General features: G+C 45.9%; 1 protein-coding gene across 1 annotated transcript; it reads left to right on the top strand.

Annotated features, from left to right (window-relative positions):
• Nucleotides 1-942: 942 nt before the first annotated feature.
• RIPK1 (receptor interacting serine/threonine kinase 1) lies at nt 943-24,628 on the top strand. The gene is made up of 12 exons (XM_083449449.1): nt 943-1,771; nt 6,899-7,101; nt 9,178-9,331; nt 10,342-10,479; nt 12,054-12,282; nt 12,596-12,745; nt 13,101-13,177; nt 15,040-15,130; nt 17,648-18,262; nt 20,792-20,860; nt 22,336-22,482; nt 24,121-24,628. The coding sequence occupies exons 2-12, from the start codon at nt 6,917-6,919 to the stop codon at nt 24,414-24,416; spliced, it is 2,151 nt and encodes a 716-aa protein (XP_083305575.1). The 5' UTR covers nt 943-1,771; nt 6,899-6,916; the 3' UTR covers nt 24,417-24,628.
• The last annotated feature ends 1,310 nt before the right edge of the window (nt 24,629-25,938 follow it).

Below are 25,938 nucleotides of genomic sequence, written 5' to 3'. Positions count from 1 at the left end.
GACCCTGTTAGGCTGGATCCTCAATCCATTCCAGTTCAGCCACATGACCTGGCAAACAGGCATAAATGAAGCTGGCAGAAAGGGTGGTGTAATTCACAAACACTATTCAGCAAGATGACACAACATTGATGGCAGAAAGTGAGGAGGAATTAAAGAACCTTTTAAGGAGGGTGAAAGAGGAGAGTGCAAAATATGGTTTGAAGCTCAACATCAAAAAAAGAAGATTATGGCCACTGGTCCCATCACCTCCTGGCAAATAGAAGGGGAAGAAATGGAGGCAGTGAGATATTTTACTTTCTTGGGCTCCGTGATCACTGCAGATGGTGACAGCAGCCGCGAAATTAAAAGACGCCTGCTTCTTGTGAGAAAAGCAATGACAATCCTAGACAACATCTTAAAAAGCAGAGACATCACCTTGCCAACAAAGGTCCGTATAGATAAAGCTATGGTTTTCCCAGTAGTGATGTACGGAAGTGAGAGCTGGACAATAAAGAAGGCTGATTGCCAAAGAATTTATGCTTTTGAATTATGGTGCTGGAGGAGACTCATGGACTGGAAGAAGATCAAACCTCTCCATCCTTAAGGAAATCAGCCCTGAGTGCTCACTGGAAGGACAGATCGTGAAGCTGAGGCTCCAATACTTTGGCCACCTCATGAGAAGAGAAGACTCCCTGGAAAAGACCCTGATGTTGGGAAAGATGGAGGGCACAAGGAGAAAGGGGCAACAGAGGACGAGATGGTTGGACAGTGTTCTCGAAGCGACCAGCATGAGTTTGACTAAACTGCGGGAGGCAGGGGAAGACAGAAGTCCCTGGCATGCTCTGGTCCATGGGGTCACGAAGAGTCGGACACGACTAAACAACAAAATTCGGCAAGGCAATTCTATACCCAAGATGATGGTGCAAGGTCAAGGAAAGCTGAAGTACACCTGATCCAAACTCCATTCTGGAGCAGGGCTGCTGCTACTACTACTGAAGGTGTTGGCTTAAGCCTGGCGTCCCTTTCTGCCCGAACAGACCCAATTTATTTCCTCTTAGTTGCGTCGTTATTAGGACCCCACACAGCTAAAGAACTCAAGAATGTGAAACGAGCCTGCTAGACCAGGCCAAGGGCCCATCAGTTCCAGTATCCTGTTCTCACGGTGGTGCCTGTGGGAAAGCAGGGAGCAGGATCTGAGCCCTAGAGCACCTCTCCCCTCCTGTGGCATCCAGCAAGTGAGACGCAGCAGTATCTCCAGCCGCGCCATGCCCTTGTTCGCGTTCCTTCGTGTTCCTCCCCTCCCTTTCAGCAGCTATCGACGCCACCCATTTCCGCACTGGAATCTCTCTTCGGAGATCTCGCCCCGCTGATCCCTCCCCGAGGGGAGATCCGAAAGCCTCGCTGCTCGCCCCGCCTTCCCCCCGCGGAGAAGAGAAGCCTGGATCATAGGTTGGGAAGGGCTTGCGTGCGCTTTTAACACCGCCTGACTCCGCCCCGGCAAAGTTCGGCGAAAGAGGAAGAAAAGCGCCGGGCGCGCTCTGGCTAGTCCTTTCGGGAGCAAGAGGGCGAAAGAAAAGAGAAGAAATCAAGGGGATCGCTCCCCGTGGGGCGCAGCGTACACTATCTGGGGATCTCTCCTGCTCGGGGAGAGGAGACGGTGGAGAGGGATCTGGTCCCTTCCCCGCTGCACGTCGATCTTTTTGGAGCCGAGGAGGTGGTGCCCCCACTAGCGCGGGCTGGCCGCTTCCCGGTTTCCCCCTCGGCATCCCTGCAGAGAGAAAGACTCGCCCGGGTAGGTTTTCCTTAGGATCGAACTTGTGGGAAACTGCCTCCGGCCGCCTGCTTCCTTCCCGTTGCGCTCGAGGGAAGCGAGAGGGGGAAGGGGAGGCGCGCAGGAAAATGAAACTAAGTTTGTGCCTCCGTGAGGCGCGCGCGTAAACTTCATCCGGCAGCCTTTCCTCAACCTGTGGGTCCCCAGATGTTGTTGGACTACAACTCCCATCACCCCTAGCTAGCAAGGCCAGAGCTCAGGGATGATGGGAGTTGTAGTCCAACAACATCTGGGGACCCACAGGTTGAGAACCACTGCGCCCTGGTGAAGTCCAGGATTTCAAGAGGCGGCTCGCTGAATGAGGGCGGGATGGTGGTGGGAACTCCTTCCCATTATTAGTCACCACCCGGATTCTAAGCTAAGTGCTTCCCTTTGTGTATTGTGTGGCTAGGAGTGCAGCCGGGTGCCTTCATGGGTTTGGCTCAAAAGTTTTAACCGGCCACAATCTCGCTCTGCTTTTGCAGATGTGGAATTGGAGAGAGGTTTGGGCACAAGGGAGATGAAATCCACTTACCAGAAGACTTAGGCCCCTCCAAACTTCTATTTTGCTGCACTTAATAACATCTTTTTTCTTTGGCGATCACTCCTAGCCGAGTTAGATTGTCTTCCATAAACACGGTTTTAACAGTGAGTCCGTAAGTGACTGTGGAGGCCAATTCTGGATTCACATGTCCTTCCACAGTGGGGACATAGGTTTCCCTATGAGAGTTGATCATGGTGATGGTTTGCCAAGCCTGTCTTAGCACATTTCCCCCTTTCATCCTGAGTTTGAGCATCTTCAAAACCCATGACACCTTTGGTAAAGGCTGTTCTTCAATTGGAGCGCTCACAGGCCAGTGTTTCCCAGTTGTTGGTGTTTATACTACTTTTTTATTATTTGCCTTGGGAGAGTCTTTGAACCTCTTTTGTTGACCACTAGCAATACACTTACCATTTTAAAGTTTGGAATAGAGTGGTTGCTTTGGAAGACGATCAGGCATCCACACAATACAAGCAGTCCAATGAAGTTGATGTTGAAGAATCATTGCTTCAACACTGGTGATCTTTGCTTATTCCAGCACACTGGCGTTAGTTGGCCTGTCTTCCCAGGTGATATGTACATTTTTTTGAAGACACTGTTGATGGAAACTTTCAAGGAGTTGGAGATGGCATTTCTAAGTGGTCCATGTTTCACAAGCATACAGTAAGGTCGGTAGTAAACAAGCATTTGTAAACAAACATTTTGGTTTCCCTGCGAAAGTCCGGGTCCTCAAACACTCTGCACTTCAGTTGCGAGAAAGCTGCCTTTGAATCTAGTTTTTTAAATGCCTTTTTGTACCAAGGCATGTCAGTGGATTGGGGAGGAGGAGGCTGTGAAATGATTGATTCCTACAATTTCCATAATCCCAGAATTTCTTGCCTATTTTTCACCTTGCCCATCCTTGGTTGTCCTGTTCCTGTTTGCTTAACAAAAGGGTGAAAAATGTGTGATAGTGGGCACTTAACTGAACCTAAGCATATCTGCCTTTAAATCACTTTACTATTGTGTGGATGGATCCAGGGGCTGGATATCCTGTACTTTTGTTGTTGTTTAGTTGTGTAGTCATGTCCGACTCTTCATGACCCCATGGACCAGAGCACGCCAGGCACTCCTGTCTTCCACTGCCTCCCGCAGTTTGGTCAAACTCATGCTGGTAGCTTCGAGAACACTGTCCAACCATCTCATCCTCTGTCGTCCCCTTCTCCTTGTGCCCTCCATCTTTCCCAACATCAGGGTCTTTTCCAGGGAGTCTTCTCTTCTCATGAGGTGGCCAAAGTATTGGATTCTCAGCTTCACGATCTGTCCTTCCAGTGAGCACTCAGGGCTGATTTCCTTCAGAATGGATAGGTTTGATCTTCTTGCAGTCCATGGGACTCTCAAGAGTCTCCTCCAGCACCATAATTCAAAAATCCTGTACTTAGCAGTCCTATTTGTGCATGTGTTAGGTCAGATGTAGGTGGATTCAATTGGACACGCACCAGTCCAAGTGCCTGGCTGATTTCTAACACTGAGTGCAAGGTGGCAGATATGATTCTCTTCCTTCCCATTTTATCCTCACAGCCAATTCCGTGAGGTAGGTTAAGTTGAGACTGTGACCAGCCCTGGGTCACCCAGTGAGTTTCATGGCTGAGCAGGGATTTGAATCCTCTTCGCCCAGGTCCTAGCCCAACGCTCTAACCACTATGCAACACAGTCTCTCTTTGAGAGGCAAGCTGGTCCTGCATGTGCATTCCGTTCTTCTCCAAAAACCTTCCCCTATCCCCCTGAAGATGAGGAATCTGAGACCAGGACCATGATGTCTCCTTCTGTTCTATTTGCTACAACAGAATTCTTTTTCCCCAACCTGGTTTCAGTAGCAGGGAGGTGAGCTTGCAGGTGCCGGAGGAGGCCTCTGGGGGTGCAAGTGCACCCAGTGGGTACCAAGATGGTGACCCATATAAGGCAGATTCTTTATGTTTCTCAACTCTTGTTGCTACTACTTCTATTGCTCAGGCTACAATGCTGTACATTGTTGCCTGGGAGTAAAACCCATTGACTTTTTTCCTGTATGCCCCCAAAGGGTTTTGCAACAATAGTTGAGAAACATAAAAATCTGCCTTATATGGAGCAAGACCACTGGTCCCCCTGAGATTAAGAGTCTCATGCTCTACTGACTGAGCTATTCTGTTGGGTTGGGAAAATATGAGCTTTCCCCAACCCAGCAGGGTAAAGAACATGCATACCCTGTGAGCTAAAAAGCAGCTAAAAAAATACTGCAAATTAAAAGTAAAGATAAAGGTAAAGGGACCCTTGACCATTAGGTCCAGTTGTGACTGGCTCTGGGGTTGCGGCACTCATCTCGTTTTATTGGCAGTGGGAGCCGGCGTACAGCTTCCGGGTCATGTGGCCAGCATGACTAAGCTGCTTCTGGTGAACCAGAGCAGCGCACGGAAACGCTGTTTACCTTCCCACTGGAGTGGTACCTATTTATCTACTTGCACTTTCACGTGCTTTTGAACTGCTAGGTTGGCAGGAGCAGGGACCGAGCAACAGGAGCTCACCCCATTGCGGGGATTCGAACCGCCAACCTTCTGATCGGCAAGTCCTAGGCTCTGTGGTTTAACCCACAGCGCCACCCACGTCCCTTAAATTAAAAGTAGAGTTGCCATATTTCAAAAAGTGAAAATCCGGACACGAAAGTTGCTGAGTTGTTTTGTTTGTTTGTTTGGAAAATCTCCACAAAAAGAAGTTTCTGAGCTACCATATTTTAAAGAAAATTCACCCCTAAAATCTACACTTCTGACATAGTTTGCCATACACCCAGGTTTCCCCGGACATTCCGCCCGGATGCTATTTCTGACAGATGAATCCCAGAAATATGGCAGCCCTAAAAGAAAACATTAAACAGTAATACATTAAAACAGCTAAGCAGCCAGAGAAAAATGGGAATTAAAACTAGACCCATGAAACCCCAAGCCCTCCTACTTCCCAAAGTAGCATTCAGCTGAAATGGGGACTAAATGCTTCATATTATGCTTAGCAACATGTGTGTGTGTTTGTGTGTGTGAAGCCCATGACATTCCCCCCCAAAGCCCCCCCCCGAGCTCTACTTCCCAGCAACCTTTGAGAAAACACAGTTCCCAGGATCCTTTGGGGAAAATCATATGTTTTAAATGTATGGTATGTACACAGGCTCCGTGTGACTGGCACAGAGGCGCTGTTGGCAATGCCAACCTGTTAAGAATTATAACTTGCCAATAATTGTCCTAGATAGACCAATGCCATTTATCCTGTTACCTTGAGGCTGATCCCACCCCCAATTATTATTATCATTACAATTCAGCCATAGGAACCAATGTAGTAATAGAGCAGACCCATTAATTTAAGTCCATTGTTTTCAGTGGGTCTACTCTCAGTGAAATCTACTCCAACACCACTCGTTAGATCCTGTATATATTTTTTTTATGTCTTAATTACCTCATACATTAAGGCTCAGCAACCTGGAACACTAATATGAAACCAAAATTTTAAAACACCGCAGTATACAAATGATTCATATCAAGTTTAGCAGAAAGAAAGAAAGAAAGAAAGAAAGAAAGAAAGAAAGAAAGAGAAAAGAAAGAAAGCTGATTTTGGCAATGATGTAGTCAATTTAATTATTTAAAGAGAGTTAATCACTATCTTTAAATGTTTAGATTATACTCTGGTATAAGGTTCCTACCAGAGTGGACTGATGGACCACACTATTGGACTATGCAGAGATGGCAAAAATGACTGGGAAAATCAGAAACCAAGAGGCTCAAAACTTCAACAAAAAATGGGGAGAATTTCTATTATATTTGAATGACTACTGTAAACATTTGAACTCTTTGGCAGGTCTTAAATAACTCTTGTAATGTTACATAGACTTTGGGTACAATGGAGGACTGAAAAATTAGGAGGATTTATAGTATGCAGTTGAAAAAGTTTACTAAAGAACCCCCAGAAAGGAGGAGGGAAGTCTAGAGATTCAGAAGAATCTTGTGTAATTTTTATTATTTGTGATTTTGAGTGCGAATGAATTTGTAAAACCAAATAAAAATCATTTTACAAAAAAACTATGTTTAGTTTATATAACATAGAAAAAATATTTAAAAACATGGGAACATAAAAAATTTTTGTCTGCCATTAAGGCGGGTGACAACCTGGCCTCTTAATGGAGACAACTTCTCAAACAGGAAGCCACCATTAAAAATCCCCTCCCCTTGTAGACACCCTCTATTTTTTATAATATAGACTCTCAAGAGAAGGTTCTTCATTAATTTTTTCCTACTACTCTACAAGATGTCCCATACTGACCAGACCAAAAGCAGCATGAAGGACGCTGCTTGTTACCTGTGCTCACTTACCTGAGAGTAAGCCACCTTGAACACTCTGGGATTGATTTCTGACTAAACGTGTATAGAATTGCGCTCTTACTGTCACCTTCGTGCCATCCTTGGGTCTTTGGTAGGTCTCCACAGCTTTCTTTGTTGCCTTTTGGCCATCGTGTCCTGTAGCAGTGGAAATACAGACCGCACAATGCCTTCTCTTCTGTTTTCACATTGTAGGCCCTGGGATTTCTCTCTATGAATTGCTGGAGCGCCCCACAAGCCGCAAACATGTCCTTGGATGACATTCAGATGAATTCGGAGGACTTTTTGCAAAAAGAGCAGCTGGATGCCGGCGGATTTGGAATGGTTTCTCTGTGTTACCACAAGAGGCATGGGCTTGTGGTGCTGAAAACGGTGTACACAGGGCCTCAGCGCACAGAGTAAGTTGGTCAGAGGGAGATCCTTTGCAGACAAGAGAGAGCAGTGTAGAGCTACCTACCACTGAGCTCCTGCCAGTTTCTTTTCTTTTTAAAATTGGTTTTATTAAATATTTTGGATGGATCCAGGGGCTGGATATCCTGTATTTTTGTTGTTGTTTAGTCGTTTAGTCGTGTCCGACTCTTTGTGACCCCATGGACCAGAGCACGCCAGGCACTTCTGTCTTCGGCTGTCTCCCGCAGTTTGGTCAGACTCATGTTTGTAGCTTTGAGAACACCATCCAACCATCTTGTCCTCTGTCGTCCCCTTCTCCTTGTGTCCTCCATCTTTACCAACATCAGGGTCTTTTCCAGGGAGTCTTCTCTTCTCATGAGGTGGCCAAAGTATTGGAGCTTCAGCTGCACGATCTGTCCTTCCAGTGAGCAGTCAGGGCTGATTTCCTTAAGAATGGATGCGTTTGATCTTCTTGCAGTCCATGGGACTCTCAAGAGTCTCCTCTAGCACCATAATTTAAAAGCATCAATTCTTCGGCGATCAGCCTTCTTTATGGTCCAGCTTTAAGCTTCCTTTAGGCCAGCCTTTCACAACCTGTGGGTCCCCAGATGTTGTTGGACTACAACTCACATCACCGCTAGCTAGCAAGGCCAGAGCTCAGGGATGATGGGAGTTGTAGTCCAACAACATTTGGGGACCCACAGGTTGAGAACCGCTGCTTTAGGCTCACATCATCCATCCTCAGAGAAGACTGCCTCCTAGTTAGCCTAGATGGCACCTCTGCTCCAGATCTGAGTGGAAACTCGACAGATCAGAGCTATAGCTCAGTCAGTAGAGCATGAGACTGTTAATCTCAGGGTTGTGGGTTCAAGTCCCCCATTGGGCCAAAGATTCCCGCATTGCAAGGGGTTGGACTAGATGACCCTTGGTTCATAGAATCATAGAGTTGGAAGGGATCCTGGGGATCATCTAGTCCAACCCCTGCAATGCAAGTGTTCCTTATGGGGATCGAACCTGCAACCTTGATGTTATCCGCTCTAACCAGCTGAGCTATCAAGCTTGCATTCTGTGAAATCATTCTCTGTAGGGCTCCTTGCTATAGCAATGGTCCTTATCTGATGGTGGCTGCTGCAGCACACTGGGCAGCTGGGTGTGGGGAAGGCTGCCATTTCCCACAATGCCTTGGGGCAACCCATTGATGGGGCACTGTGGGAAATTAAAATAGTGTCTTCAGCAGACCCAACTGCCCGACACAAATGCCAGTGGGGATTAAAAAGGGGCCCCAGGCCAGGCATCAGTGTGGGTCCTGGCAGTTGCCCAAGCATGCTACTCATTGACGCTAGGCCTGACTGGATTATGTGTCATTAGATCATTCGGCCATGCCTGGTGTGACAGCTTAGCAGACCTACCTGCCATTTTGCCACCTTGCACACTCTGAAAGAAAACCACCTGTGTGTTAAGAGTTGAAGTGTGTCTCCAATTTTGCTTCATATTTTTAAAATGCATTATCCCGCTGTTATAAATTTGGGAAGCACTAGCCTGCAGTTCCTAGCCAGAACCCTATGCAAATGACTGAATGAATAATTAGTACAGTGGTACCTCGGGTTAAGTACTTAATTCGTTCCAGAGGTCCATTCTTAACCTGAAACTGTTCTTAACCTGAAGCACCACTTTAGCTAATGGGGCCTCCTGCTGCTGCTGCGCCACCGGAGCACGATTTCTGTTCTCATCCTGAAGCAAAGTTCTTAACCTGAGGTACTATTTCTGGGTTAGCGGAGTCTGAAACCTGAAGCATATGTAACCTGAAGCGTATGTAACCTGAGGTACCACTGTAATAACAATGCTAACTAATCACCACTCAGACACAAGGCAGGATTTCACCCAGCCATTTCATTCGCAGATTATGCTGCAGCTTGAGCTATGCAGGTTTGCCTCATCATTTTGGAGAGATCAGGTGAAGAAGTTGACATTTCTGCCTGTCACCTTGAAATGTCTTACTGGAAGCTTTAGTCTATAGCTCTATTCCCTTCTTGGCAGTCATGCACACTGGTAATCCCATAGTAACTGTTCCCCCCCCCTCCCAGGTATAACACGTCCCTTCTCGAAGAAGGCAAGATTATGCTCAGACTAAACCATGACCGTGTGGTGAAGCTACTGGGCATCATTTTGGAAGATGGCAACTATTCCCTGGTGATGGAATATGTACGCAAAGGAAACCTGATGTCCGTACTGAAGGCAGTGAGTAGAGAGCACGATTGATACACTGGGAAGAAGCCAGGCGGTAATTTTTGAGATTGTACCACAACCTCAGGAAATGGTATTCAAACGTTGTCGGTCATCTCGGGTCTGTTTCCATCAACACCTTTTTTGTCCGTTCCAGTGAAAATGTTTTCATCATTGGTTTGGACCTGGATCAGGTCTAAGACATGCTAATAGTGAATGTTAGGGAGACACTAGCACTGGGCTCTGAACTCATAAATGTGAGTGTTTGCTCTGTATGGGGGGGATCATGATTTCTGCACCAGCAAACCTTCTGTTCATAATTTGCACTGCAAAATGGAGCAGTCTTGCATTGCTCCCAAGATCCAGATTTCCAAAGTATTGGGAAGGTTTGGGCCAGATAGTAATAAGCTTATATAATATGTTTAAGCTTCTGTCTGGCAGTGTCTGTTTCCATCCACATCTTTTTTGTCAGTTGGCACTTCCCCAAGGTTGCCAATCCCTGTTGCCATCTAGAATCTGCCCATCATAATGATGGGTAGTTGGTTATCTGTTAATATTTCTCATCAGCAGACAGATCCCGTCCTGATTTTCTAAAATGTGCATCTCCAGATCTGCTGAATTGCAACTGGATTCTAGACTCAGTGATGAGGATCCTTGTTGCTTATTCAAAAAGCAAAGATAATTGGAAGGCACACTAATTCGGTATGCTTTATTCAAACTCCTTTAGCAACCATGATTCATAAGACTGAATATCTATTCCTGATGGATGTTCATTCAACAGAGGACTGAATAAGTCAGTGTTCTTTTTAAAGATTTTAGCTGGTATTCAATTATATTTAACCTGAGTATACCCACTGTAATTAATGAGCATGGCTAAGTTCAGTCCATTAATTTTGATAGGTCTAACATGAGTAAAACTTAATTGAATACCACTGCTTTTCATTTTTAAAAAAGGCAGCTTCTTGATCATGGCAGGTATAACTCAGTATATATACTAATATTTTGCTGTTTTTGCTTTATTGCAGACCTCTATTCCTTTGTCTGTGAAAGGGTGCTTCATCCTAGAGATCATTGAAGGAATGCTTTACTTAACTGAACAGGGCTTAGTTCACAAGGACCTAAAACCAGAAAATATCCTTGTAGACGAGGACTTTCATATTAAGGTACCATTAGCACATAATTCCTGGATGGGTGACATGTCAGTCTTAGGGCTAAACCAGATGTGGGCATGATTTATAGCAGAACCTGCCTGTTTGGCAAACCATGGTTTTGTGTGACTGCAAATGTGCTGGCTCCCAGGGAGATCGCAGCCACTTTGCTTCTCTCCTGGTCCTTGTCGTTCAGTGTAATGTGGCAACCTAAGGCAAGGTATGGCTTTGCATGTTGTCTGAACCCAGGATTGTTGTTCTGCTCTCTCCTCCTTAACCAAGATCTGCAGCCAAGGTTTGTAAAGTGGGCGCAATCTGCTCCAGAAGCCAGTATGTTTACACGGTTGCAGTAAGCTAACCAGGCTTTTGCCCACTATGCACATGTGGATGAGAAGGAAAACACACAGTTTCCCAGCGTTTTGCATTCCCTTCCTGGTATAGCTATACCACATGCTTTTCTGAATGTTCAGATCGGTGCACTCCATTTGACCTGGGTAACTTAAAAACACTATATTTAATTAAATAACAAATTTCTTTGGGAAACATTTGATGTCACACCAAGCATGTCGACTGCAAATTGTCCTCAACTGGAATATCCCCTAATGGGCACTGAACTTTATAAGAAGGTGACTGGGAGCGGCCGCCGAGACCATATAACACTGGTCTTGAAAGACCTACACTGGCTCCCAGTACGTTTCCGAGCACAATTCAAAGTGTTGGTGCTGGCCTTTAAAGCCCTAAACGGCCTCGGTCCAGTATACCTGAAGGAGGGTCTCCACCTCCATCATTCTGCCAGGACACTGAGGTCCAGCTCTGAGGGCCTTCTGGTGGTTCCCTCACTACAAGAAGCCAAGTTGCAGGGAACCAGGCAGAGGGCCTTCTCAGCAGTGGCGCCCGCCCTGTGGAATGCCCTCCCACCAGATGTCAAAGAGAAAAATAACTACCAAACTTTTAGAAGACATCTGAAGGGAAGCTTTTAATGTTTAACAGACCACTGTATTTTAATATTTTGTTGGAAGCTGCCCAGAGTGGCTGGAGAGACCCAGGCAGATGGGCGGGGTATGTATGTAGGTAGGCAGGTAGGTATGTATGTATAAATAAATGAATATTTATTTACTTATTTATTCATTCATTCATTCATTCATTCAAACTGAAATGGGGATAGAGAAAGGCAACAAAAGACTGTCAGCATTAAATAAAACAAGTCCTATGTGGAATTGTTTGAAAGAACTGGGCATGTTTAGCCTGGAAAAGAGAAGACTGAGAGTGCCGGGACATCACAGGCAAATGCGTGTTCTCTGCTGCAGACTGAGGTTGATTTAGTGGGCTTAAGATACAGGCAGGTAAATTTTGGTTGAGCGTTAAGTCAAACTTCTTGAACAGCTGTGACAATGGAACCAATGACCTAGAGGGGTGGTGGGCTTTAAGTAGAGGGTAGATAGTCCATCTATAGTGAATGCTCTAGCTCTGGATTTCCTGTGCCAAGCAGGAAGTTGGAGAAGACGGCCTGCGAGGGTCTCATCAGCTGTGTGCTTGTGTGATCTCAGTTGGACCTTGCTCCCGTAACGGTTCTCCATCCTTTCCCTCAGATAGCAGACCTTGGTGTGGCCCGCTTCAAAAATTGGAGCAGGCTGACCAAAGAGGAGAGCATCCGGAAGTTGAAAATCAACTGCAGCTCGAAGAGCAACGCCGGCACCCTTTTTTACATGGCCCCAGAACACTTGGCATCAGTTAACACCACGCCTGTGGAAAAATCAGACGTGTACAGCTTTGGCATAGTATTATGGGCCATCTTTGCCAACAAAGAACCCTATGAGCGTGAGTGTTTCTGATCAAATAACTCTGCTTGCTGAAGTGTTTTTAGCTGCATACGGTTACAGTGTTACCTTGGGTTAAGTTCTTAATTCGTTCTTAACCTGAAACTGTTCTTAACCTGAAGCACCACTTTAGCTAATGGGGTCTCCTGCTGCCACCGCACCATTTCTGTTCTTATCCTGAAGCAAAGTTCTTAACCTGAGGTAATATTTCTGGGTTAGCAGAGTCTGTAACCTGAAGCGTATGTAACCCGAGGTACCACTGTATATTTGTTTTATTAAAAAAAACCCTGTTCAATTCCTCTCTCCCGCACCAGATGCTTTGACTGACACGCAAATATACTTCTGCATCATGAATGGGGACAGGCCTCTCATAGAGGAGATTGAAGAAAGTTGTCCAGGAGAGATGATTACACTAATGAAACAATCTTGGAGTCAAAAGCCGGAGGAACGGCCAACTTTTGCAGGTAGTGAGAGGGCATTTTTGCTGAAGTGGGTCCGGCATTATCTGAGTGCAAGAGGAAGGTAGCCTTAAGGTCATGCGGAATATTCCAGATGTTTAGTTTTTGGCTGGGTCTACAGGTGCAGTGGGTTGAGGAACAGCAAAGAGGTAACACTGCACTCCTTATAGGTGAAATTTTGCACCCCCTAACAATTTTGCGCCCAGGGCAACCGCCGCTGTGCCCTCCTGCCATGCCACGCCACTGCCATGTCACTTCTTACTTGCCTTTATAAAAGACAGCATAAGAACAGTCTCCTCTGTTTTTCACTGAGACCGCTTTGGGGTTTTTCTTTTACTAATTGACTAATCCTTTACTACAGAAATCAATTTGACGTACAAGCCATTTTATCAGCAGAACTTTGAAAAGGATGTTGAAGATGACTTGAGAAAGTTAAAAGTAAGTTTTTCAAACATTTATGGCTGAAAAAAGGAAAAGGGGCGAGAATCACTGGTGGAAATTGTAGAGAAACAGAGTCCAGCTATTAGGTAGGAGAAATTTCCTGAAAGTAAGAGCTGTCACACAGCTGAGCAATCTCCTTCACTGGAATCATTGAAGCAGAGATTGTCAGGGATGCTGTCACTGCATCTGCATTGCAGATCCTGCAATAATCAGAGGGGTGTACTAAATGACTTCCTCAGTCCCTTCCAATTCTATCCCTAAAAGCATACAAAATCATAAGAAGAGCTGCTGCATCAACCCAGTGGTCCAGAATCCTGTTCTCAGCAGTGAAACACCCTCCCTCCAAATGTCAAGGAGATAAATAGCCATACAACTTTTAGAAAACATATGAAGGCAGTCCTGTATAGGGAATATTTTTAAGGTTTGATGTTTTATTATCTCTTTATATTTGTTGGAAGCCATCTAGAGTGCCTGTGGCAGGGAATAATAATAATAATAATAATAATAATAATAATAATAATAATGGACCCCTGACTGTTAAGTCTAGTCACGAACGACTCTGGGGTTGCAGTGCTCATCTCGCTTTACTGGCCGAGGGAGCCGGTGTTTTTCCGCAGACAGTTTTTCCAGATCATGTCGCCAGCATGACTAAGCCGCTTCTGGCGAAACCAGAGCAGCGCACGGAAACGCCGTTTACCTTCCCGCCAGAGCGGTACCTATTTATCTACTTGCACTTTGACGTGCTTTCGAACTGCTAGGTTGGCAGGAGCTTCTGATCGGCAAGCCCTAGGCTCAGTGGTTTAGACCACAGCACCACCCTATAATAATAATAATAATGCTGCCCAAATGCCTGTGTCAGGCTTCAGGGAATCTGATCCCCCTCCCTCACGGCAGGCTGCCAGTAATGAAACTACAAGAAGCTCTTACCAAGGTATTTTATTCAATAGTCATAGAGAGAGATGCAGGATGCTGTCTCTAGGATAACGGCATTGCTCTCAGTAATCTCCTCCCCCCTTTTACTCTCAGTCGTCAGCAGCTCCACCCCTTTATACGGTGGCTGCGTGAGGACCTTTGTCTATTCGCTTTCTGTTCTCCCACTTTAACAGCCCTCCTCGTTCTAGGAGAAGGGGGTTGGGTTGGGAATGCTTTCTAATGATAATGTGTCAACCAGCTGTCCTAACTCTTCTGCTCCTCCTTCCTCTCCTTCCATTATCTCCCAGCTTTGTCCTTCTTCTGTCTCAGAGTCATGACCTTCTGCAAACCACTGTTGTAAGTCTATACTGTCCTCCTCTTCTTGGGAAGGTTCAGGGGAATGGGGGTGGGGTGGCCTCCACCATTCCTCTTCAGTCCAATCTCTGACAGCCTGTGAGAAACATTACTGTCTCCGGATGTGGAGACACAGCATAGTCATCATGGCTATAGCCTTGCCCTCCATGACTTTGTCCACTCCTCTTTTAAAGTCATCCACACTGGTGGCCATCGTTGCCTCATGTAGACGTGAGTTCCATGCTTTGACTAGACATTGCATGAAGAATGACTTTATCTGCCTTGGCTATTTCAACGTTCGGCTTCATTGGGTGTCCACAAATTCTAGTGTTAGGAGAGAAGCAGCAGTGGGGCTGCTCCCTCAGTCTCTCTCCGACATTCTCACATTAACCGGAGTGTCTGAAATGGGAAAGCCTACATGTGTAAACCTCTAGGCATGTAGGTTTCCCTGTGCAACAGGGTGCCTGACATCCTTAGTCACACAGTCCAGCAGGATTTTGCTTGACAGGCACCCAAAGCAACATTCCCCTAGAGGTTCTAGGTTCTTCCAGTGATTCAATCAGGTATTTAGTTGCTCTTGTTCTCTGCGACAGGAAAAGTACCCTGAGCCAACGGAACTTATAAAAAGGATGCAGTCTCTCCAAGTGGATGCTGTGGCAGAACCACCAAGCAATGGCCGGACGGGTAATTCATTTCAGTTGCTTAAGAGTTCATCCTTTTGCACCCCACATTTGGGGCAACAGCTGCACATTTCTTTATGATAACAAGGATACCCATTAAAAACACACACACAATCAAAGCCAAAGTACAGCGCAGATCACCGTTTCAGTGTTGATTAGGGCTAGTGCAGATTACAGTTTCAGTCTCTACATTGTAAATAAATCATATCAGAGCTGGAGATTTTGTCTGGACTCTGGTTTATGACTCAAATCAGAGTATGTTTATATTTTATGATAGCGTCACAGAAGTGATGAAGTCAGTTTGGGGTGGAAAATTCATCATCCCCTCTGTTTCTCATTTTTTGGGCAAGGGAGGCCCACACAGACAAACAGACAGTGCCTGGTGAAATCCCATAGCGTGGAAGCAGCAGGGGCTGAGCAGGATTTCCACAACAACAAGAAGCCAAGAACCATTCACACTTCCAAAAGCCATTATTATTGCCGTCTATATTCAGAGTCTATAGCTACTAAAAGGCTCTTGACCTTTGGGTATTAGGCTGTAACGCACAGCCTGAGGTGTAGCAGCCGCCAAAGGAAACCTGCCAGCAGGCCTCAGGGTGGATCAACACCAAAGGCCTCTTTGGGTCATCCTGTTGGATTGGCATAAGAACAAAGACCACACCTACTTTTTACTTTGGGAGATTTCTGCTTGCCAGAAAGCATGAGGCAGAATAGCAGCCTCTTCCTTTTTGTAGCACCTGTTAATATTGGAAGTGGTTTCTAAAAAATGTTTGCTGGCAGTTGTTTATGCTGATTCAACCTGAGCTTCTGAATAGTCGGAATAGAGCAGGGCTGGGTGGTACCTGGTTTTCATCATCGCAATACACTGATATATCACATTGACATTTTAGTGTATTTTTGGTCTTTGTTGGAAGCCGCCCAGAGTGGCTGGGGAAACCCAGCCAGATGGGCGGGGTACAAATAATAAATTAGTAGTAGTAGTAGTAGTAGTAGTAGTAGTAAGGATGGAGCTATGTACAGGCATTAACTGCCTTCACGGTTTTTTCTGCATCACGATTTTTGCATAGCGTGTGAGCACACAAACATCCTGATTGTGATATATTGCCAGGTCTAAAATTATGAAACCAACATCATGATATGGAGTTCAAACCAGTTTGGGACAATATATCGATACACTACTCAGCCTAGAATAGGGTGGTGGTGTGAACACACTTAATTCTTCCAACTGGGGGGAGTTATTTAGTATTCCTTTGTCCTTTTAGGCTTCTACCCCCCACCCCCAAGTGTGTTGAGTGGAAGTTTAGTGAGAGCACTTTCTATAATCTTCTGGTTTTGGAAGACTTCCTTCTAGTTCTCTCTGGTTGTGATTTTGAAGTATGATACCTTCACTTACCGTTTGCTGGGCCATGGAAAATGGCAGGCGGTGCTAGAACTTGTTGCCAGAGCACAGAGCAATACAGCAGTTTATGGCATCTCCCAGATGATAGCAAGTTAGGCTGACTGTATAAGACAATTTTTTGTGGAAGATGACCAATATTTGTTTTATTAAAGCATAGCAACCCAACGAGCTTTTCATGCTTGCAGCACAATTCAGTGCAAATCTACTCAGAAGTAAGTCCCATTGAGTTCATTGGGATCCAAGGTGAGAGTGTAGGATAGGTCAGGGAAAGCTGTGACCCTCCCTATGCTACTGGACTGATGGGAATTTTTGGAGGCCCATAGGCTCCCTGGCCCTGGATGCAGCCTTGATCTCACAGCAATAGAGTCTTACCAAGCTGCTGAACATGGGCAGGCAAACTAAGGCCCAGGGGCCGGATCTGGCCCAATCGCCTTCTAAATCTGGCCCACCGACAGTCTGGGAATCAGCATGTTTTTACACGAGTAGAATGTGTCCTTTTATTTAAAATGCATCTCTGGGTTATTTGTGGGGCACAGGAATTTGTTCATTCCCCCCCCCCCAAAAAAAAAATCTAGTCCAGCCTCCCACAAGGTCTGAGGGACAGTGGACCGGCCCCCTGCTGAAAAAGTTTGCTGACCCCTGTCTTATATATTAGGGCTGCAATTCTCGCCCCACTTACCTGGGAGTAAGTCCCTTTGAACCCAATGGGACTTACTCTGAGTGGACAAGTTTTAGGAGTGCACTGTCAGCATCCCTGTAGAACAACACCTGTACAGTTATGGCACATCTCTCTGGAAGGCCAGCTCTTTGTTCAGAAAGTGGGTGGGAAAAACCTTTACAATACCATATTTTTGATGCTTGGCATCCATGGGTTTGGGTGTGGGTGTGTGTCACAGCAAGAGCATTCAGAGTCACTAGTAGCTGTATTAATTTTATTTGTGGGGCATAGGAATTTGTTCATTTTTTTCCTTCTTCAAAATTTAGTCCGTCCCCCCACAAGGTCTGAGGGACAGTGGACCAGCCCCCTGCTGGAAAAGTTTGCTGGCCCCTGTGCTAGAACATTGCAATGAAATCTCTGCAAAATGATCAGTCCCCTTAGGCCTCTCCCTTCCTGCCCTGCAGATCTTCCCGGCTCCCTGCACAGCTCTCCGTGCCCTGCGGCCAGCAACACCGTAGACGAAGCCATGTTTGCGGCTTGCCCGGCGAACGAACCTGTGGAGAGCTGCGAAACGTCCTTGGATCCTCCGGTGACCTTGGAGCGGAAACTGCAGGACGAGCTGAACTACCATGTGCACGGCAGCAGGATGGACAGGGCGGAGGGCCGTTCCGTGTCGTACAGCGCCGAAATGCTGGAGCAGGAGAGGAGGAGGAAGGTGTCTCATGACCCGTATGCAAAGGCGCCTGCCGCCCGCCTGATGCAGGAGTCGCCGCACCTGAGGCTTGAAAAGGTCGGGCCTGGCACCCGTCCTAGCAACACCACTGTGGACCCGTACAGTCGTCAGTGGAAACCACCACCGACCAGAGCTACTCTGGAAAGGGAAAATAATAGCCGGCTGAATCCAGTTGCGCACTATGGGCCCGGACCTGCAAATCTCAGAGCATCTCTAAGCCCAGATCTTTACAGATCAGCCAATCCCTTTAGCTTCAATAAACCGCCCGTACCTGAATCTGGTGTGGATCGTCAATGTAACCCATTCAGTCCTTACTATTTTGGCAAAAGCTTCAGTACAGAAACTGGTAAGTAAGCTGATTGAGGGTCTTCTTCTTGTTCCTTCAGGGAGAAAGAGCACACATGCAGTAAAATGGCTCTTCTTCACTACCTTCTACGAAGAAAATAAAAGCTGTCCCATTTTTTATGTGCCAGTCTTTCATCCCATCCTACTAACCCTGGGAAGGTAAAATGTAATAGCAGTTCAAAATCTGTTGTGCTTTAAGGTTACTATGCATATTTATATTTATGCCTTTTATTAAATTTTCATCCTGCCCTCCCTTCAAGGAGCTTGCGGCAAACAGTTCTCCCCACTCTCATACCATTTCACTTCACAACCTTCTGAGGTTGACTGAAATGAATATTTGTCTGAGGTTGCCCAATGAGCAGCACTGACTGGGAAGCTTTGTGGAATGGAATCGCTTTTGTCCCAGCTTTTGAATCGCGAAATACTGTTTGTGGTGCAGTTTCTACAGAGAGCATTAGTGCTGCTGTTCGTTGTGCTGTATTTTATTTGTATTGTTTTCTTAGGACTGTCATGTTTCATTATCAATGTTGTAAGCTGTGCTCCATTTTGGGATATCCATCTGTATATAAGGGATACTCCAGCACCCTAAAAACTGGGTGGTGGCCCTTTTGTGCCATTGTACTAAAAGGGCTTTTGATCCGGTGGAATCACCTCAGAAGACGAGAGAAGGTTTTTGCCAATCTCCTTTGCCCAGCAATCCCCAGTGCGCTTTGGAAACCTGTTCTGGAGCAGTTTTATTTGTTTGTTTGTAATTAGATCTCTTAACCTGCCCTTCAACAATAATCCTGTGGGTTACAACAATAAAATGTGCAATTAAGGTAAAGGTAAAGGTACCCCTGCCCGTACGGGCCAGTCTTGCCAGACTCTAGGGTTGTGTGCTCATCTCACTCTAAAGGCCGAGAGCCAGCGCTGTCCGCAGACACTTCCGGGTCACGTGGCCAGTGTGACAAGCTGCATCTGGCGAGCCAGCGCAGCACACGGAATGCCGTTTACCTTCCCACTAGTAAGCGGTCCCTATTTATCTGCTTGCACCCGAAGATGCTTTCGAACTGCTAGGTTGGCAGGTGCTGGGACCGAACAACGGGAGCGCACCCCGCCGCGGGGATTCGAACCGCCGACCTTTCGATCGGCAAGTCCTAGGTGCTGAGGCTTTAACCCACAGCGCCACCCGCATCCCTAAAATGTGCAATTAAAAAACAAATAAAAGCATTAGAACCATAAAACAAACGCAAGCAAGCGTTTTGAGGGAGAATCGGCAAAAACTCCCTTGATTTCTCTCTTTGTCGGCATATGCCTCCTCTGGTGTAAGAGTGCTAGGAGTGCTGGTTGTAATATCATTCTGTACTGCACTGGCTGTGGGCTGAATAGAAATGGGTAACTTAATTATATTGATCAATTGCATCTATATGCTACCTTTTGGACAAGGTGCCTCAGGTGGGTTATTAACAAGTGGTGCCAAACATCCTCAGGCCTATTTCAGGAGCTGATGGTGCTAGCTCCCTTGCCTGGTGTCTTCCCTCAGGGTACACACATCCCAGGGAGCTCCAGGCAAGGTGGGTCTTGGGTGGTCCCAACTATGAAAGAACTCTCTGGCTCATCAGCACTGTGGGCTGCAAATGTGGCTCTGTGACAATCAGCAAGTGCAGTGGTACCTCAGGTTACACACGCTTCAGGTTACAGACTCCGCTAACCCAGAAAAAGTGCTTCAGGTTAAGAACTTTGCTTCAGGATGAGAACAGAAATCGTGCTTCAGCGGTGCGGCAGCAGCGGGAGGCCCCATTAGCTAAAGTGGTGCTTCAGGTTAAGAACAGTTTCAGGTTAAGAACGGACCTCCAGAACGAATTAAGTACTTAACCCAAGGTACCACTGTACAGCACTGGAAGCTTAGACTGTCTATCTCGGAGGACTTCATTCTGTCGGAAGTCACTGTGGTCTTCTGAAAAGTACTGGGGCTTGATGTCCTCACCTGTCCCTTCTGGCAGCTGCTGCTCTCCCGAGACCACCACTTTGTATCGTGAAATATCCACCTGTTGAAATTCCCTCATCTACATTAATGATGCAAGAGCTCTTTTGCACTTGGGTAGGTTTTTGTCTGAGTAGGTTTTTGCACTGTCAAGAGTCCAGTATACCTGAAGGAGCGTCTCCACGCCCATCGTTTTGCCAGGACACTGAGGTCCAGTGCGAAGGCCTTCTGGCAGTTCCCTCGCTGCAAGAAGCCAAGTTACAGGGAAACAGGCAGAGGGCCTTCTCGGTAGTGGCACCCGCTCTGTGGAACACCCTCCCACCAGATGTCAAAGAGAAAAACAATTACCATACTTTTAGAAGACATCTGAAGGCAGCCCTGTTTAGGGAAGCTTTTAATGTTTAATAGACTATTGTATTTTAAGATCTTGTTGGAAGCCGCCCAGAGTGGCTGGGGAAACCCAGCCAGATGGGCGGGGTATAAATAATATATTGTTGTTGTTGTTGTTGTTGTTGAATGTTTCAAGAGCAGTGGTACAGTTTTGACACAATTTGCATACCTCTTTAGATCCAGAGGAATCGACCTCTTTTATGAAGACGAACTTCGCCCATACACCTATACACAAACAGAATTCAGGTAAAAAACTCTAGTTATTTCTTGATATGAGCAGCATGATCTCAGCATGAGCGGCATGAGCAGTCCGGACTCTTTAAGGCTATAATACCATTTGGTAGCTCTAAAGCAGAAGTAGGGAAGCTCCAATCCATGGGCCGGTCTTGGCCTACACGGCTATTTCCCTCCAATCATATCCACCTGTCCATCAGCTGATGTCACACGTGAAATGAACTGATCGACCAGGGTGGGTGGGATCCAATTCTGCCTTGGCTGAGTATGCCTATTCCCAGCAGCCAATTTTGTAGGATTTAACCCCGCTTTCCCAGGGTTTATTTGGCACACTAGTTAGATTTTTGGAGGGGCCTAAGGTGCAAACAGCATAGACTAGTGTTAGGTTGCAGAACTGGCCCCTGCAATCTGCTCTTTCCACCAGGAGAGAGTTTGAGATTCTCTTTTGTGGTGCTGTTCCCTTTCAAAATGAAAAAAACAAAACAGAATTTTGGAGCTCCAGAAACAGCTGCTTGCTTGATCTCAACAAGATACAGTCACATTTGCTGAACGAAGTCTCCAAATGCATTATCTATTTGACTCAAAAGACTTAATTCTCGCAACGGTTTTGAAACACTGTTGCTATAGAACAGCGATGTCCAACCGGTCAACCACGATCGACAGGGTAGATCCCCCGGAGATCACAGGAAACTTTTAGTCCTTGCGAATAAAAAAACAGTCGAATGAATGTCTCGGGCCCCCACTGTGTACGTTTGCTTGTGTTGGCATTTACTGCAAGCGATATATGGCATTCACCCCCCAAAAGCTGAACAACTCTGGCCTCTCCTCCTAAAATAAATCCCAACAACTCTGGGTAGATCACTGCCAGGTTGTTTAAACTGGGAGTAGATTGCAGTCTCTTGGGAGTTGGACATGCCTGATATAGAAGAGCCAACATGTTTTCTCTTTGGCAAGTTTGTTGTCTCATCCTACTGATCTGACTGACACAGGTTTGCTATGACTTTTAACTCTTATCAAAGAACTATTGGAGCAGCCTGGCTTGCTGAGTTGGTTAGAGCACGGTGCTAATAATGGCAAGGTCACAGATTCAATTTCCGTATGGGACAGCTGTATATTCCTGCATTGCAGGGGGTTGGACTAGATGATCCTCAGGGTCCCTTCCAACTCTTGGATTCTATCCTTCCATGATTAACTATACCAGACACCAACCTGAGAAATAAACCTGGTTGTGTAAATATGCCCTTGTAACATAAATTCTAAGAGCAGGAACCATTCTTTCCTTGATGTGAAACTACCCAACATATAAGTGCAGCGTTCAAATAATGCATTTTTGCCATTTTACTATTTCCATCATAAAATTAACATGTGTCAACACACTGGTCAGTAATTTATCCCCCTGCACTGTCCCTGTGCTCATTTTGCTTGTGTGTAGTTTTATACTTGCTTTATTAAATGGGTGTTTTTTTAAAAAAATGTCTTACATACAGGAGAACCTGCAAGCTACAATATATTTAATAGTAGTGCAATTCAGATAGGCTCTCACAACGTCTTAACCATTAAACAAAAACCTCAACAAATATGTACTATGCCGGAAAATACTCATTATAATCCTGCAGATTACCAGAAACTCTTTGGTAAGTACTGAAGTTAAAACTTTTTTCTTCCTTCATGAAATAGTTCTTGCTTTCAAAGTCATACGTTTTCCTTTGAAACTCTGTTCAGGATATCTAAGTTAGGACTGAATAGAATTGAAAACATCTACCAAGGAAAGATACAACATGCTTAGACTGAGGTCCAGCTCCTGGGCCTTCTGGCAGTTCCCTCCCTGCGAGAAGTGAGCTTACAGGGAACAAGCAGAGGGCCTTCTCTGTAGTGGCACCTGTCCTGTGGAACACTCTCCTTTCCGATCTCAAACAGTTAAACAACTATATGACTTTTCATAGAAATCTAAAGGGAGCCCTGTTTTGGGAAGTTTTTAATGTTTGACCCCCCCCCTTTCTTTCCTCTGTATTTTGTTGGGAGATACCCAGAGTGGCTGGGGTATAAGAAATAAATTAGTAGTATTAATAGTAACAAAAATATTAATCTGTAGAAACATAGGTGTTAGTGATCTCCACAAAACACAGACTTTGCAGTCAGATTTTGGGATTCTGACCCTGAAGATTCTGGTCTTCTAGCTTGTATCCCTTAGTACCTAGTACAGTGGTACCTCGGTTTAAGAACAGTCCTGTTTACAAATGATTCGGTTTACGAACTCTGCAAAACCGGAAGTAGTGTTCCGGTTTGTGAACTTTACCTCGGTAAAGTATTTAGGCCCCTTTATGAATTCATTACACAAGAAGGGGTGCCATGAGTAAAGGAGGGAGCAGGAGAATAGCTGGTGGCTTCCCCCACAACATTGCATAAATTCCCTGCAACCCCCTTTGATGTCAATACATAAAGTACGGACATCTGCAAGTGGAAAGTCTTCTGCACAAAAGACTGTAAGGCTTCCATGGGATCAGGAATTCTGTACCACTGTGGTTTATGATCCCATGGAAGTCTACACAGGTGGGCTGCTAAAAAAAAAAAAGTGCAGAAAAGTAACTCTGCACATGCTTTGTGGCCTTGCAATGCAGTCATGTGGCATTTTCAAACAATTCTTACTGGCTCAGAAATCACACTCAAATGGAGGTTCCATGGTGAATATAGGTTCCATAGGGACGCGGCTGGCGCTGTGGTCTGAACCACTGAGCCTCTTGGGCTTTCTGATCGGAAGGTTGGCAGTTCGAATCCCCACAACTACCTTGCTCTGTCCCTGCTCCTGCCAACCTAGCAGTCCGAAAGCATACCACCACAAGTAGATAAATAGGTACCACTGCGGCGGGAAGGTAAACGGCGTTTCCATGCACTCTGGTTTCCATCACGGTGTTCTGTTGTGCCAGAAGCGGTTTAGTCTTGCTGGCCATGACCTGGAAAGCTGTCTGTGAACAAATGCCAGCTCCCTCAGCCTGAAAGCGAGATGAGTGCTGCAACCCCGTAGTCACCTTTGACTGGACTTAATCGTCCAGGGGTCCTTTACCATAGAGAGAGAGAGAGGGAGGGATTGATGGACATGCACTCAGAGCCCTGCATTCACTGTTAGCAGCAGGGTTGGCCTGCCTGCCCCCTCACACCCATGTTTCTCACGCAAGATGGAGTTTGTCAGGATCTTCCTATTGCCTCTGAGAACAAAAGCAATGGTGTTCCATCGCCAAAGCACTAAAGAAACACTTTCCTTTTGTCACCACCAGAGAACACTGCTCTCGTTTCGGACGTTCAACTGAACCTCGTGAGAGAAAATATGGGGAAGAAGTGGAAACCCACGGCACGGCAGCTGGGCTTCAGCGACCCTGAGCTGGAGGAAATTGACCATGACTACGAGCGAGATGGGTTAAAGGAAAAAGTATATCAAATGTTTCAGAGGTGGAAGATGCAGGAAGGGAGCAAAGGAGCAACGGTGGGAAAGCTGGCCAGAGCTCTCTTTGCTAGCCAGAGGATAGATCTCCTTGCCAAAATAAAGCAGGAGTCAGAAATGAGTAACAAATGAGAGTCATAAACCAGCATAAACTACTTTGCAGGGGAAAGTATGGACATTTTGCTTTACATTTTGCTATTATGAATGCTCTGGTGCTGCCTGTATAGAATTTGCCGTCAAATGAATGTATTTGTATAATTTTAATTAAAAAAAAACCCAATATAAATGGACGCAAGACTGCTCTAGCTTTAATGTAAATAATAAAATATTATCAGATACAAAAACTGAAAGCATATATCAATCTTGAGTCACTCACTATTAGCATATAGAAGAAGAGTTTGGATTTGATATCCCGCTTTATCACTACCCAAAGGAGTCTCAAAGCGGCTAACATTCTCCTTTCCCAACCTCCCCCACAACAAACACTCTGTGAGGTGAGTGGGGCTGAGAGACTTCAGAGAAGTGTGTCTGGCCCAAGGTCACCCAGCAGCTGCATGTGGAGGAGCGGGGAAGCGAACCCGGTTCCCCAGATTACGAGTCTATCGCTCTTAACCACCACACCACACTGACTCTCAGTAAGAACCAAGCAAGGAAAGACTGGGGAAAACTGCACTTTCTAGCAATGCCACTGCCGTTGCTCTTCTTTTTTAAATTAGTTTTTATTTAAGTTTTCTTTGTTTGTTACAAAACAGATAATCTCCTTGACATCTGATAGGAGGGTGTACCACAGGGGGGGTGCCACTGCCAAGAAGGTCCTCTGCCTGGTTCCCTGTAGCCTCACTTCTCGCAGTGAGGGAACCACCAGAAGGACCTCAGAGCTGGACCTGAAAAATAGGGGTTGAGATGCTCCTTCAGCCACTGATTTGCCACTCAATCCTGTACATGGGATTTGATCCTAAGGAACTGTGCACAGGATTTCAGACTAGGTCTGGCTAATCATTGTAGCTCAATGTTATGGCTATTGTTTGGGACTGTGCTGTTTTGGATTGGGCTAGTCCCATTCTGTCTTTGATACTAACAGCATGGAGATTAGTCAGCACACTATGAACAGCCCAGTTTTATGGATGTCAGACTCACCACACCACACATATGTACCAGGGACATGGGTGGTGCTGTGGTCTAAATCACTGAGCCTCTTGGGCTTGTCAATTAGAAGGTTGGCAGTTCGAATCCCCACAATGGGGTGAGGTCCCGTTGCTCTGTCCCAGCTCATGCCAACCTAGCAGTTTGAAAGCACACCAGTGAGAGTAGATAAACAGGTATCACTGTGGTGGGAAGGTAAATGGCATTTTCGTGTGCTCTGGTTTCCATCACAGTGTTCCGTTGCACCAGAAGCGATTTAGTCCTGTTGGCCACATGACCCGGAAAGCTGTCTGTGGACAAACACCAGCTCCCTCTGCCTGAAAGCGAGATAGTCGCTTTTAACTGGACTTTTCTGTCCAGGGGTCCTTTACCTTTACCTAGATATGTGCAATACTTGAATAACAAATTCATATTTTGTCAAAATCATGGCAAAGCCTTCCAGTTCAGATCTAGCTTGATCTTGCTGTATGAACAGCAACCACAGTTCACTCCCATGAAGTTCCCTGGTAGC

The sequence above is a fragment of the Podarcis tiliguerta genome, assembly GCF_965153285.1.
Source record: "Podarcis tiliguerta genome assembly, chromosome: 7".
Lineage (NCBI taxonomy): Eukaryota > Metazoa > Chordata > Lepidosauria > Squamata > Lacertidae > Podarcis > Podarcis tiliguerta.
Note: the sequence above shows the minus strand (reverse complement) of the source record. Positions and strands in the feature narration are given on the sequence as shown.